Genomic DNA, 14188 nt, shown 5'->3' on the forward strand with positions numbered 1-14188 from the left:
CTCCGGTGGGAGAGAGCTCAGGGTGCAGCAGGGGAACGGCTCCTGTCCCTGAGCAGAGGGAGAAGCCCCGGGGGATGAACTGAGCATGGCCCCATTCCCTGTCTCCGGCACTGCCGGGGTAGGAGGTGCAGCTGGAAGGAGAGAGGCGGGGGGAAAGCTGGATTTAAGGGTCTTCATTGAATTCTCATTATCCTGCTCTGAGCTTTTGGAGTTTTCTGCCAGAAATCTCTCCCCTCCCCCACTTACCCACAGGGGTTTTGGGCAGCTTTCCCTTCTTGGGGGAAATCAAAGCGATGCACTGATGCTCCTAATTAGGGGTAGGAAAAGTGAGGCTCCAGGGCTCCCGCTGAGCCGGAGCCACCGAAGCGGCAGTGCCGTGGGAAAGCCGGGTCGGGAGCTCCGGAGAAGTTTGTTTGTTTTTTCAGCTCCATCCCCCTCGGGCCCGGGCCCGTTCCAGGGCTGCTCCTCAGCTCCGGCTTTGCCCTCACGCAGCCCAGGGGGGCCCTGAGAGCGCGGGGCGGGGCTGTGCCGTGTGCAGAGCCCGCCCCTGGCTGCGATTGGTCGGTTGTGCCGTCAGTCGCGGTTCTGGCGCGCTGATTGGTGGGAGAGGGGCGGAGCAGGGCCCCGGTGCCGGCCTGAGGGCGGCTGTGGCTGCGCTGCGGCGCCATTGGCGGAGCGGGCCCGGGAGCGGCGGCGGAGCTCGGAGGCGGCCGGAGCGCAGGTGGGAGCCGCGCTGGGTTGTGCGGGGGCTCGGGGCTCGCTGCGGGTCTCGGGGGCGGCAGGGGGCTCAGGCGGGTTGGTTGTGCCGTGTCCGGCCCGTGTTGCCCCTGGGCTGAGGGCGCTGCGGGAGCGGCTGCCCGCGGTCTCCTTCCCGCCGCTGCCTCGGCAGGAGCCGCTGCCGGAGCGGCGCTGGCTCGGCCCGGTTCCTGTGGCTGGGACAGAGGGGGCTGCCCCGCCGCCGGGGCTGTGCGGGGAAATTCACGTCGGCGGAGGTTTCTGTGCCCGGAGGAGGCAGAGGAGTCCTGTAAAAGTGACTTTATTGCTGAGCAGATGGAGAGGCCGTGGGGCATTTGCCGTGCGGTCTCTGCCATTGTTGGAGTTCGCAGCCTACTTTTTATTCTCATTTTCCTGGCCTTATTTCCCTCTCCCTGTGCCCACTGGCTGAGGTGCTTGGAAGGTTCAGACTTCCCGATCCGCCTGCTGCATGTCCTCGTTAATGTGCACCCCCACTTTTGTTTAACATCCGATATTCATGGGCTCTGTTAAGTCCTTGTTCTTCTCGAAGTTCAGGAATCTAGCGGGACTTTGAGCAGGTGTCCGTGTAAATTAGTAACATATTCTGAAACTGATGGTTTCTCCCGTTACTTCCTTATCTACAAGTCCCTGGCCCTATCTCCAAACAGATTCACTCATTGACTCTGTTTTTTCTTCCTGGGTCCTCTTTGGTTTTGGGGTTATTCTCAGTGCCCTCCTTCCCTGTCCTTCTGTAGCCGTTTCTGGATCAGGAGGCCTGGTTGCCACCTGCATCCCCTGGCTCACCTGCTGAATGAGCTGCACTCTCAAGGTGTGGAGCATGGTAAAAAGATGAGAGTTACTGTAGCACATAAGAGGAGTAACTGCGTTCGTTTAACCCACGGTCTGCCAGGGAGCCACAAAACTGTGTCCCATTCCCATCCTTTCCACGTTTCGACCAATACATCAGGTGCTTTTTTGTTTCCGTTGGGTTTTTTTTTCCCGCTTTCCTTTGTCATCTATTTGCCAACAGCATTTTGAGTCATTTAATTTTCCAGAAACCCCTCTTTTTTCCGCTAAAAGATAATCTGATGCCATCCCCTGGTGAAATGTTGTGTTCCTCATTTCAGTGGATTGGTCAGCAGGGAGGTCAGGAGCTGGAGCTGTCTGGTTGGTTATTATTTTGAGGACAGCTTGTAACCTAATGATGCCATTGAAATGAGAAATGGGTTATGTGGCTCCTGATTTGAATTGGTTCAGGTTCCCAGGGGCTGGTCCATGCTGTTGTAGGATTTGTTCTGGTGGCTGTTGCTGTTTTCCCCATTTTTGGGCACTCCCTCAGGAGCCAGGACTGCATCAATTGACTGCTTTTCTGTAAATTAAACATCACATTCTTGGATTCCTAACTGATTTTCCTAAATAACCGAAAAACACAAAAGACCCCCACCAAATCCAAAAATAAACTGATCTAATACACTCTATATAACACAGACAGTGACAGCAGGTGTTGCAGTGGGCAGAGGGATGATTCACCCCCAGCTTTTTTAAGTGTAGTTTTCAGGACATTCTGCTTTTGCTGTTTCCCTTTGCAGCTTCACCCGTTTCTGTTGCAGAGTCAGATCTCCTCACCGCGGGCTCTGCCTTGAGCTGTGCAAATTCCATCTGTGCAAGCAGGCAGAGCTTGGGGTGAGGGGCAGAGGGAATCAGCCCAATTCCTGCCCCAGGCAAGAGACCCAGGTGGGTTGTCCACACTTTGCCCTGCAGTGTTAATTTGCCTTTCTAAAGCCCCTCTCCATGCTGCCTGGAATGAAGCTTCTCTTCCAGAGCAGCCATCCCACCACTCACAGGTGCTCCCGCCAGAATCTGCTTCTTTTTTTGTTTGCTTTTTTTTTTTTCTTTTGTTTGGTTTGGGTTTTGTTTTGTTTTTGGGACTGTTTATTTCTTTAAACAATATTTAAACAACCTATTAACTGTTTATGAATTAAGTGGTCACCTTTAAAGCTCTTGTAGTTTTTCAGAATGCAGCCTAAAGGTGATCATCGAAAAACCCAGACCAAAACTTGATTCTCACACTTCTGTCCCAAACCTACCTGACAATATAAAGTGGGATTATTATGAAAAATTATTCTCATGTTTTAATCTTGTCACTGAAACTGCAGGAAAAACAAAAACTCTCCAAGAATATCTTTAGTGTTAGAGAGTCGAGGCATTACTTGGTTCTGGCGAAGATATGTTACAGAAATAATTTCATCCACACATAGCCCGGGTGTGCAGAGAAAATCATTCCATGACATGTAAATTTTACTAGATTTTTCCTAAACTTTCTACAGCCTGAACCAATCTAAATCCACTGGTTTAATGTTCATTGCTTCCAAGTTGTGTAGTTTTTAGTATTTGGTTTCCTATTGGACCCGGATTTCTTCCCCTCGGATGTTAATTAGGTGCACACTCCTGGATTTCCTTCTCAGCCTTTTCCAGACCAGGTGTCTCCAGCTCTGCCGGGGGCAGTGTCTGGGGTAGCTGTTGGTTGCTGTTTGCTGCTGGGCATTGATGTTTTGTTGCTGGTCCTTATCTCTGTGGGTATCTTTTTGGCTGTTCCCAGTCTGTTGAGATGTTAAACTCATCTCCCTTGAGTGGTGTAATGTCCCTCAAAAAAAAACTTTAAAATTTCTTTCCCCGGGGCAACGGCAAACCTTTGAGTAGGGAAACCTTTCTGAGCAGGGAAATCAGATTTAGAAGAAATAAACTTGGTATATTTTGCAACGATCCAGTCCCAGGCAGCCCAGTGTGTGAGTGTACCTGAGCCCCAGAGTGGAATTGTGCCCTTGTGTTCCCCAGCAGCTGTGGCAAGTGCAGGCCCAGAGAGCACTGAAGCTGCAGCAGTGCCAGCAAGGCTTGGCCCCAGTGGCTGGAGATGCCAGAGGAGGGTGGGCAGGCAGAGGATTTCAGCAGAGGATCTGTGGGCAGGCCCAGGGGCTGGGCCCGCTGTGGAGCCCTGGCTGCTGCTGCGTTGCCTTCAGGGCAGGCTCAGTGGGGCCTCCCATCCTCCTGCTGCAGGTGGGAAGTGCAAATCTCCGGGGTTTCAGGGAGGCTGAGGGGTCCCCCGTGTTCAGCTGTGCTGGTGGCTGTTTCTGGCCTCAGGGCCACTTGGCATGGGCCACGGCACTTGGCCACCAGTGGTGCTGCTTTGCACTCCTTAGGCAGGAGCTGATGTCCTGGGTGGGTGTTGGGAACAGCAAAGTCCCAAGGCAGGGTCAGTGCCAGCCCAGCTTCCTGTAGGAGAGATTTCACAGGGACAGGATCCTGGCCACAGCCTGGGGCTGCCCACACTTCTGGGTTCACTTCAGCATAGGCCTTGCCAGACATCTGACACAGTGGTACAACAGAACTAACCTCTGTATCACCTTTTATAATATTAATTTGCATTCCCAATTTAGTGTCTAAATCCCTTCCCAGTAAATCATAATCACAATTAGGAGCAAATAAAAATTAATGCATTTCAAACTCATCCCACACATCTGCCAATAGTGGTTCAATAAAACACTCCTCCTCATTTTCCCCAATTCTCCCATTAATATTCAAAGACATATTTTTTGCATTTTCCCCCCCATAGGTCTAAGATTGAGAGTGGATTGAGAGGCCCCTGTGTCCATCAGGAAAGGCCTCTTCTCAATGCAGACCCAGCCTGAATGTTCTCAAGGGCTCCAGTGTGGTGGGTCCCTGGTGTGATGGGAGCTGTGACAGCCCTGCCAAGCCATGTCCATCAAGGGGTGGACTTGCTCGTCCTGAGGGTGCTGCTGTCTCTGCTTGCAGTGTCCTTGTGCCCTGCAGCTGGAGCCCTGATTCCTTGCCAGGGGCTGTTTGGGTGGGCTCTCCCCTGCCGAGGAGGGCAATGCCTCTGCCAGGTGCTTGTGGCCGAGCCCATCCCCTGGGTGCTGGGGCCCCTTGGGCCCTGGGGTTGATCCCTCAAGAGCTGTAGGAACTCTGTCCTGGCCCTTGCCTTCAGCTTGGCCTTTTTCTGCTCCCTTCTTGCATTCCCCAGCTGTGCCTTTGTGCCCAAGTGCTGCAGGTCCTTCTTGTGCCCCTCCTGCAGCCCCCCTCAGTGCCTGTGGGTGCTCATCCTCAGACAGCTCCCGAGTTTTCTGCAAAATCATTTGTTTCTCCAGTGACCCCAACCAAATCCTTAAAAGATAATCTCGATCCTTACACGTATAATCCACATTTCCCAGATATTCCTTGCTCCCTGTGCTCAGGGTCCCCTCCCCAGCCCGTATCCCAGAGCCGGTCCCTGTCCTGCCGCAGTGTCCAAAGGTGCCCCCCCGGCGGGCAGGGCCGGCAGCTCCACAGGGCCGGGCACGGCCGGGGCGTCCCGCAGCCTCCTGGGGGCCGGGGGCCACTGCCGGCCCTGCCCGGGGCTGGTGGGGTCAGGCAGTGCCCGGCGCTGAGCCCCGGCTGCCCCACAGCCCCGACCTGGCCCCGCAGCTCCCCACAGGCCCCCAGCCCGTGCTCCCGGTCCCGCCCCTCTGCACCCAGTGCTGCCTCTGCCCACCACAGAGAAACCCCCTGGAATCCTGACCTCCTTGATTTCCTGTCCTGGAAACTGGGGATACAAATGATCTGGATCAGCTAAAAAGTTTTGAGGCTAAGACCCTGCTGAAAAACATCCCAGTCCTCAGTATTTTTCTCTTCCTCTGATTTTGCATCATCCTTTTCCTTCCCACAGAGATTCCTCCTGTTGCTTCTTGCCTTATCCATATTGCTGCACGCTCCCCTTCACCCAATCCCTTCCCAGCACACCAACACCATCCATCCCCTGTTGTTCAATCCCTTCTCCACTTCCCTTATTGCCCCCCTGGGTATCCATGTCCTTAATTACCTCTGGGGGAATGTGCAAACTGCCTCAACATTCTCCCAAGGCACCCTTCAGAGATATTTTGGGATCATCATCCCCTTGGCCAGGACCCCTTCCAGGCTTTCCCTTTTCTACCCTCCATGGATGCCCTGCCATGTTCACTCCCCGAAGATCCCACTGCACTCACTGATGAGATTTTCAGAGCTCTCTCTCTCCTGACTCTTCAGAGCCCCCCTGATGTGTCACTCATCTGTCTCCTGGTCACTCTCGGGTACCCAATCAATCCCCGGTGCCACCGCCACCCAAGGGAGCCGATCCCCCAAACTGGGTGAGGCACCTTCAGCTGCACTCACTGCCGGCTGCTTGGGATGGTGGAAGGAATTCTGGACGAGCTCCAAGGTGTGTGAAAAAATTGACATCACCAAAGGTTTCTGTCCACAAAGCAGCCAGAGGAGTCCTGTAAAAGTAATTACATTCCTAAAAAAAGGGAGATGCCATGAAACATTTTCCATGTAGTCTCTCCTATTGTTGAAGGACACAGCCTCCTTTTCATCCTAATTTTCCCAGCTACATCTCCCTCTCCCCATTGGGTGGAGTACTTGAGAGTTACAAACATCCCAATCCAACTACTGCATACCCCCTTGATAGGGTTCCCACTTTTGTATAGCAAACGATATTCATGGCTCATTGTTGTTCTTCTCGAAGTTCATGAATTTGGCATGACCTTGGCTCAGCAGCAGTCAGTGTCATCAGTTAATAACATTTTCTGAAACTGATGGCTTCTCCTGTCATTTCCTTTTGTACCTGGCCCTATCTTTAATCAGATTCACAGCATCTGTTTGTAAAGACACTTTCCTCTTGTTCCTTTCATGGGGGTCCCTCGTTTGCGGGACATCCCCCCTGGAGCGGGGTGTCCCCCTTGCTGCAGCCCCAGCCCTCAGGCAGTGCTCACACAATCAGAGTGTGTGGCACTCATGACCCAGCAGTGTCCAGGCAGACCCGCAGCTCCCAGCGTTCCCCACCTGCAGCGTCATCGCCCCAGCGCCCCCCACGAGGGGAATTTGGGGAGGTGGGAGTGGGGCAGTGCCAAGGCCGGGCCCCCCCGCGCTGTCCTGGCGGGAGCGGCTGCAGTGGGGACCGAGTGCGGGCGGAAGCGGCCGAGAGCCCAGCGCTGCCCCAGCCCGACCTGCCCCAGCTCCATCCCTGCCCCTGCGGTGGGATGCTGTGGGTCTGGGGGGAACGGGGAGCCAGCAGTGGGTGCTGGGCCTGGGGCAGGAGGAGAAGGGAAGGAGAAGCAGGGTTGAGGAAGAAAATGGTCAAACGCTGCACGTGGGAGGAAAAGGTGGGATTGTGCTGGAGAAGGAGGAATAGCAGGAGGAAGAGGAGTGTGAGCAAGAGCAGAGACACAGGAGGAGGAGGAGCAGAAACAGGAGGTTTCACCCCTCCCTGTGTCTGCAACCTCCCTCCTGCCCCAGGCGTGTTTCTCCCCCCAACATGCAGCAGGTGAGCAGGGAGGGGGATCCATGATTTTCACAGGGGTGAATCTTGATGTTTCTGAGCTTTTGTGGGTTAAATGTTGGTGCTTTGGTTTTTTGTTGGGGCTGAATCTTTATATTTTGGAAGGGGTTTTTGCTGAATCTTGATGTTTGGAGAGTTTTTGATCTGTGTCTTTATGTTTGGAGAATTTTTGTACTCAATCTTAGTATTTTGCTGGTTCTTACAAACACAAGATTCTCAATGACTTCATGAGATAAAGGGGAGAAGGAGTCCAAGGCATTCTCCTCTTGTTTTTTCCCCAAACCAGGATTTTTCATTCCTAGGGAATGTCTGGGTGGAGGAGGAGGAAAAGCCCTGGAGATCTCGCACGAGGAGGGGCTGCAAACTCAGCCCAGGGAGCTGCGGGGAGGAAAGAGCCCCCCTGAGCCAGGAAGGTGTCCGGAGATCCAGCCGGAGCTCAGAGCTGGTGGAGAAGCCTCATGGCAGGGAGAAGCCACACAAGTGCTTGGAATGTGGGAAGGGTTTCAGCCGGAGCTTGCACCTGATCCAGCACCAGGTGATCCACACTGGGGAACGGCCCTATGAGTGTGAGGAGTGTGGGAAATGTTTCAGCTGGAGCTCCAGCCTGATCCAGCACCAGGTGATCCACTCTGGGGAATGACCTTTTAAATGTGGAGAGTGTGGGAAGAGTTTCAGCCAGAGCTCTGTCCTGATCCAACACCAGAGGATCCACACTGGGGAAAAGCCCTTTGAGTGTGGGGAATGTGGGAAGAGCTTCAGCCAGAGGGGCTGCCTGATGCAGCACCAGGTAATCCACACTGGGGAACGGCCCTACAAGTGTGGGGAATGTGGGATGGGCTTCAACCAGAAGGGGAGCCTGATGCAACACCAGAGAATCCATACTGGGGAAAAGCCCTATGAGTGTGGGGAATGTGGGAAGAGCTTTAGATACAACTCTGGCCTGAGGAAACATGAGAGGATCCACACTGGGGAAAAGCCCTACGAGTGTGGGCAATGTGGGATGAGCTTCAGCATCAAGTGCCAGCTGATGGAGCACCAGAAGATCCACACTGGGGAAAAGCCCTACAAGTGTGGGGAATGTGGGAAGAGCTTCAGAGGAAGCTCAGCCCTGATTCGGCACCAGGTGATCCACACGGGGGAATGGCCCTACACCTGCTTGGAATGTGGGAAGAGCTACGGGTGGCACTCTGACCTGAGGAAACACCAGCGCACCCACACCGGGGAGAAGCCCTACGAGTGTCCTGAGTGTGGGAAGAGGTTTCCAAGGAGCTCCAATCTCTGCAAACACGAGCGGATTCACACAGAGGAGAGGCCCTTCCGCTGCTCCGACTGCGGGAAGGGCTTCAAGCTAAACTCCCAGCTCACCATGCACCGGCGCATCCACACTGGGGAGAGGCCCTACAAATGTCCTGAGTGTGGGATGAGATTCTCCACAAGCTCAACCTTGACCCGACACCAACGGAGGCGCCACTAAGGGAAGCCCTGTGAGTGCCCCGAGTGCGGGAAGAGCTTCGTGCGCTGCTCCAGCTCCATCCCCCATGCGAGGATCCGCGTTGGATGATCCGCAGTGACCCCCGTTGGGCAGAGCCCTCATGATCCGTGGTCCTGGTGATTCAAGTTGGAAGGCATCTGGCTGGGGTCTCCACATCTTCCTGGTTCCCTGAGGGCACCTAGATAAACCCAGTGGCAGGAACATCCATCAGGAGGCAGGCCAACAATGGGATTTCTTTGGGGAGAGCAGATTTGTCGACTTTCAACCCCATAAAATCTTTAGCATTCAATCCTATCTTCTGGTGACATCCAGGAGTACTGAATGGTCTTGGAGGTACATTCTGGGTTGACTATATGATGCTTGTATCCCCAATTGTCTTGTTGTTTTTATGCTGAATAATAAGTTTTGCACCTTTAAGACTTGTCCTGAGAGTGAAGGGGGAGAGAAGCAGTGCACAGTTTGTTTTCAGACACTGCACTCACTCCTCCACATTCCTGCTCCTGCAGTGTGTTGCCTGCGGATGGACAGACAGCAGGACAGAGCTCTCCTTTGCTTTTAGTTAGTTTTAGCTAGCTGAGGCAAACAAGTTCCCTGGACTGTGGGGTTTTTTCCACTTTTCTTTGGACCTGTTTAAACCTGCTCTGGCCTGAACACCAGCAGAGCACCGGCAGCTCTCACCTGTGGCCCACCGGGCCGGGCCTGGGCTGCGGCATTTCCAGCACCGGAGGGACTGATAAGAGGCTGAGTGAGCTGAGCTACAGCCCACAGAGGCACTTTGTGAGTTTGTCTCTCTTTTAGAGCGGCAAGAGGATTTATTGTTTAATATTGTTTAGGTTTTATTGTTTAATAAATAGTTTTCTCCACCTTTCTCCAAGGAGGTATTTTATTTTTCCTGAACCAGTTGGGGGAGTGGCCAATTGAATCTGCTTTCTAGAGGAGCCCCTTCGGAAGTTCTCTCCCAAATTTGCTCTGAACGAGGACAAGGTCTTTTCCAACTTCAGGGATTCCATGACTTTGATTTCCTATTGCCAAGGGTGTCTTCTACAGCCAAATGGTGTAAAACTGGGGAAAAGACCAAGATTTTGGAAACAGTGGGATAGAAACTCCACCAAAAAACGTTCTTGCCTTCTACCCAAGCACATGGATCCTCAGCCAGCACGGACACGGAAATCCTTTTCTTTGGCCTTGATTTTGTTTTCATTTTCTCTTTATTGCTTTAAACTATTCAATATTGAGGTAAAAATAGACACTGAACTAAGACATGGGTGTGGTCATAGTAGGACACAGACCTGGAGAGTGAAATGGGGACACATGGACATAAACGGGGATGGGGCCATTTGTGGGGACATGGGTGGACACAGGCGTGGATGGAGATGTGGGGACAATGACAGGGATGGAAACATGGTGGGGAGACAGCCGTGGGTGAGGACATGGTGGGACACGGGCAGTGACACGTGGGGACATGGCCATGGCCGGTGCCATGGTGGGAACTTTCAGGGGATGTGGGGGATGCTGGGTTTGAGGGAGTTGAGGGTTCCTGGGAGGCACTTGGGGCTTGCTGAGGCCTTTGGGGACCCCAGGCCAAGCGTCTCCGGCTGCGCTGGGAGACCCTGGGGGAGGTTCTGGGGCAGCTGCTCAAGGACCCCCTGACCTGGAGCCCCAGCCAGGCATTGGGCTCCTGGAAGGGGATGAACGTCCTTGACCCCCAGGAGGGAAATCCCAGCACCCCCAGGGTGTCAGGGGCAGCTGAGGGGCCACAACAGGGAGGGGAAAGCCAGAGAGAGCTGTCACACTCCTAAGCTACACCCCAAAAGTCCCAAAACTCGGGGATTCTTCCCAGGAAAAAGCATCCAGGAGCTGCCAGAATTGAGGGAAAGGGGGGATGTGACCCCCAGGCGGAGCAGGAGGGGCCTGGATCCCCCAAAACCGAGCACAGGGGTGTGGGGTGGGGCTGGAGGGACAATGTGGAAGGGGTGGAAGAGCAGAGGAAAAGAGGACTCAGAGCGGGAGAAGGGGATGGGACCCCCAAATTGAGTTGGGAGGGGTCTTTGGGTTGGAGGAATGATAAGTGAGGGGAGGGAAAGGTAGGGATGGAACAGAAAAAAAGGTGGTTCCATGGGGATCCTTTTGTGTCCCCATCACTTGATCCCTGGAGTGATTCCCTGGGGCTCTGGGGGGGAATGGATCTGCACTGGGTGGGTCCTCAAGCCCCCTGCCCATCCCTGGGGGGCTCATGGGGGGTTCCCTCCACCCAGAAGTTGATCGTGCTGTGACTGTGGGGGAGAGGTGGGTGGGAAAAGGGGGTCTGGGGTAGGCAGGGAGGAGGAGCAGGAGGAGGAGGAGCAGGAGGAGGGAGAGAGGAGGATTTGGAAAAGGAGGAGCAGGAGGAGGAAGAGGAAGAGCTGCAGCAGAACCACAGGGTTTTCCCGCCCACCCGCTGAGTCTGCAGCTCTCCTGGCCCTGGCAGCCTTGACCCCCCCCAGATCTCACAGGTGAGTGGGGAGGGGGAGCTTGCCCCAAATCCATCGGGGAATCTCTGGGAGGGTTTGTTTGCAGGAGAGGGGATGTTTGGATCTTGCAGGGCCCCAGGGGTGAGAACAGATGCCCCTTTGGAGAATTATGGAGGGTTCCTGTGGCAATCTCTGTACTGGCTGGGGAGGTGGTACCAGTTGGGGGTGGACATTGGCATCAGAATGGGGAGAGCAGCAAGAGCCAATCCCGGAGCTGGGGGATCCCAGCAGCCTGGAGGAGTGGGGGAGGCTGGAGATGAGCAGGGTCTGGGCCTGCCCAACGGTGGACAGGGCAGTTACTTCTGGAGCTGGACTTGGGCAGCGGGACCAAGGGTCTCAGCTGTTGTTTTTCCCCCAAGCCAGGATTTGTCAATCCCAAACTTTGTCTGGATGGAGGTGGAGGAGGCTGCAAGGAAAAGGAAGAATGGTGTGGGACACTGAGGCAGGTGAGAAGGAAGTCACTGCCTCTTTCCTTCTCTCCTCTGCTCCACCTATCAGCCCAGCATTTCCTGTGCCTGCAGGCCAAGGCCATCCTGCCAGGGATGAATTGGTGGGATCTCCTTCCCCTTCCCTGTGGCACAATGGTAAGTCCCATCCTGTCCTTGTCCACCCTCCTTCCTCTTCTCATTCTGTCCTTCTTCCTTCCTCACTCCTTCTCTCCTTTTCTTTCCTTACCCCAGGCACTGAGCTGCAGACGGAGACCAGGGAGAGCAAATCCCTGCTGCAGAACCTCATGGAAGAGGCTGTTTGGAGCAGCTCCATGGCACAGGAATCCAGTGGGGAGGAAAAGCCCTGGAGATCCCACACAAGGAGGGGCTGCAAACCCCCTGGAGATGTAAAGAGGAAAGATGCCCCCTGTGCCAGGAAGGCAGCTGGAGATCCATTTGGAACTCAGAGGTGGTGGAGAGGACTCATGGCAGGCAGAAGCCCCACAAGTGCTTGGGATGTGGGAAGGGCTTCAGCCAGAGCTCTGGAGCTCATACCTGATCCAGGTGATCCCCACAGGGAACTGGCCCTACAAGTGTGGGGAGTGTGGGAAGGGCTTTGGGCGGAGCTCCAACCTCATCAGTCACCGCATGATCCACACCAGGAGAGGACCTATGAGTGTCCCGAGTGTAGGAGGTGGTTTCTGAGCAGCTCCAATCTCATCATAAAGAGTCAAGGGGTCAGCTGGAAATGTATTTACAATAATTGAAAACTGTGGATGAGTTGAGGGGCTAGCTGGGAATATAATTGAGATAGTAGAAGATTACATATTTTAGTTAAGATTTAAAATTAGTTAAGAAGCTAAGTTAGCTAGCAAAAATCACATACCTTAGTGAAAGAGTGACAAATATATTAGAAAGTAAAGCCAGGAGTGACAGAGATAGATGTAGCAATTGTGAAGGAGCAGAGACCATAGAAATACCTTGCCTTAAGAATAATCAAACAGTTTTATAATCACAGTCTAAAGAAGAATAATCACAGTCCAAACAGAGAGGCTTGGACTGTGACCAGCAGATCACAAAGTCCTGCAAACTGGCCATGGGTGAGGAGTTTACCATGAGGAAGACAGCTTTCTTCCTCCCATATGCCCACTCCCTTATTTCAAAATCCCACTGACCCAATTAAGGGAGGGCAATTGCACAGCCATATTAGGTATTCAGCTGATTATAATACAAAGTAGGCAGGTAATGATTCTGTATTACGTCTCCTTAGAAACTGCCTGGATATGTAAAACCTTTTCTGTATAAACAGAGAGCAGGAGTCTGCCACTCCTTGCACATGCTTTTGGAAATGATTCCTCATGTGTCCAGTGCTGAAATAAAACAACCTTCTTTTGAACTTTAATTAGTTGCAGAGTTGTCTGTCCGTGCTTCAGTACATCAGCGGATTCACACAGAGGAGAGGCCCTTCCACTGCCCGGACTGCGGGAAGGGCTTCAAGCACAACTCCACCCTCGTCACCCACAGGCACATCCACACTGGGGAGAGGCCCAGTGAGTGTCCTGTGTGTGGGAAGAGATTCTCCAGAAGCTCTCACTTGAGCCAACACAAATGGAGGCACCATTTAGGGGAGCCCTGCGAGTGCCCCCCAGCCCGGTGTCACCCCCTTTTTTCTGCCCACAGAGCTCCTGAGCCGGTGGCGGCCGCAGCCCCTGCCCGTGGCCTTGCACCTGGCCGGGACCTCCCGTGTTTGGGCAGGGAGGGTGGGGCCAGGTGGGGAACAATGGGTGCTGTGGGTCTGCCTGGCAACTGGTGAGTCATCAGACCTGCTCTCTCTGATTGGCTGGCTCTTGTTCATTGCATGCTCTGATTGGCTGTGGAGAGGCCTGGGAGTTGAGAGAAGGAACGGGAGAGATCCTGCCTGGAGCACCAGCATTGGCAAAATAGACTGAGCCTGGGCACAGGGAGAGAATTTATTAACAACCAAATCACAACAGTACAAGGAGAAGGGAAAGGAATCTCTCCAACACCTTCCCCTCACCCAGGGGGGTTAATGATGATTGAGAGATGGGAACATCCAAGTTTAGATCAGGAGCCAATTTTATTGAATATACCAGGGGTTTATATAGGCTTTGACTTGTATGGTACTTATATAGGGCTCTATTTTTGGTAACAATTTCCCATTGGTTACACATTCTTCATGACATCACATCACCTGGTAACATCACAAAGTCTCACAACATGTTTCTTGGTCACTTCTTGCCCAGTGAAGCCTTAATCTGTGTCTGTCCCTCCCACAGTTTCTGCTCGATCAGGCCTAAGATATCAGGCCCCTTTATCGGTTCCACTGTATTCTGTTTTATTCCCCATACCTCCCTCTATGTGTTCAAGAAAAAATACTCTCTTAAGTGAGTTGCCTATTAATTTTTTCACACAGTGTAAATACAAGGAATAACCATAGCAATACATAATACAATGCCTAATACATAGAAGCCTATTTTAACTAAATTTCTTATCCATCCACCAAGTCTCCAATCCCCCAGAAGTTTTCCTAGCCCTGTGAACCCTGATACCACTGGGTAATCTTAACCATTTTCCCAAGGGCATAAGTCTGTTAGAGGTTAAAGAGGTGCTGGTGTGGTGGTGGTGAGGTCCTGTT

General features: G+C 53.2%; 3 protein-coding genes across 3 annotated transcripts in view; all 3 read left to right on the forward strand.

The window, feature by feature from the left end:
- The window catches only part of LOC132340564 (uncharacterized), a 141199-nt gene that overhangs the window by 104984 nt on the left and 22027 nt on the right, over window positions 1-14188 (forward strand). The window lies entirely within an intron of this gene.
- On the forward strand, window positions 5325-9468 carry LOC132340590 (zinc finger protein 572-like). Its single transcript, XM_059871664.1, has one exon. The coding sequence runs from the start codon at window positions 7878-7880 to the stop codon at window positions 8574-8576; it is 699 nt and encodes a 232-aa protein (XP_059727647.1). The 5' UTR covers window positions 5325-7877; the 3' UTR covers window positions 8577-9468.
- On the forward strand, window positions 11098-12934 carry LOC132340570 (uncharacterized). Its single transcript, XM_059871641.1, has 3 exons — window positions 11098-11550; window positions 11626-11688; window positions 11785-12934. The coding sequence occupies exons 1-3, from the start codon at window positions 11196-11198 to the stop codon at window positions 12297-12299; spliced, it is 933 nt and encodes a 310-aa protein (XP_059727624.1). The 5' UTR covers window positions 11098-11195; the 3' UTR covers window positions 12300-12934.

This window comes from Haemorhous mexicanus, chromosome 32 (genome assembly GCF_027477595.1).
Source record: "Haemorhous mexicanus isolate bHaeMex1 chromosome 32, bHaeMex1.pri, whole genome shotgun sequence".
In the NCBI taxonomy this organism is placed as follows: domain Eukaryota; kingdom Metazoa; phylum Chordata; class Aves; order Passeriformes; family Fringillidae; genus Haemorhous; species Haemorhous mexicanus.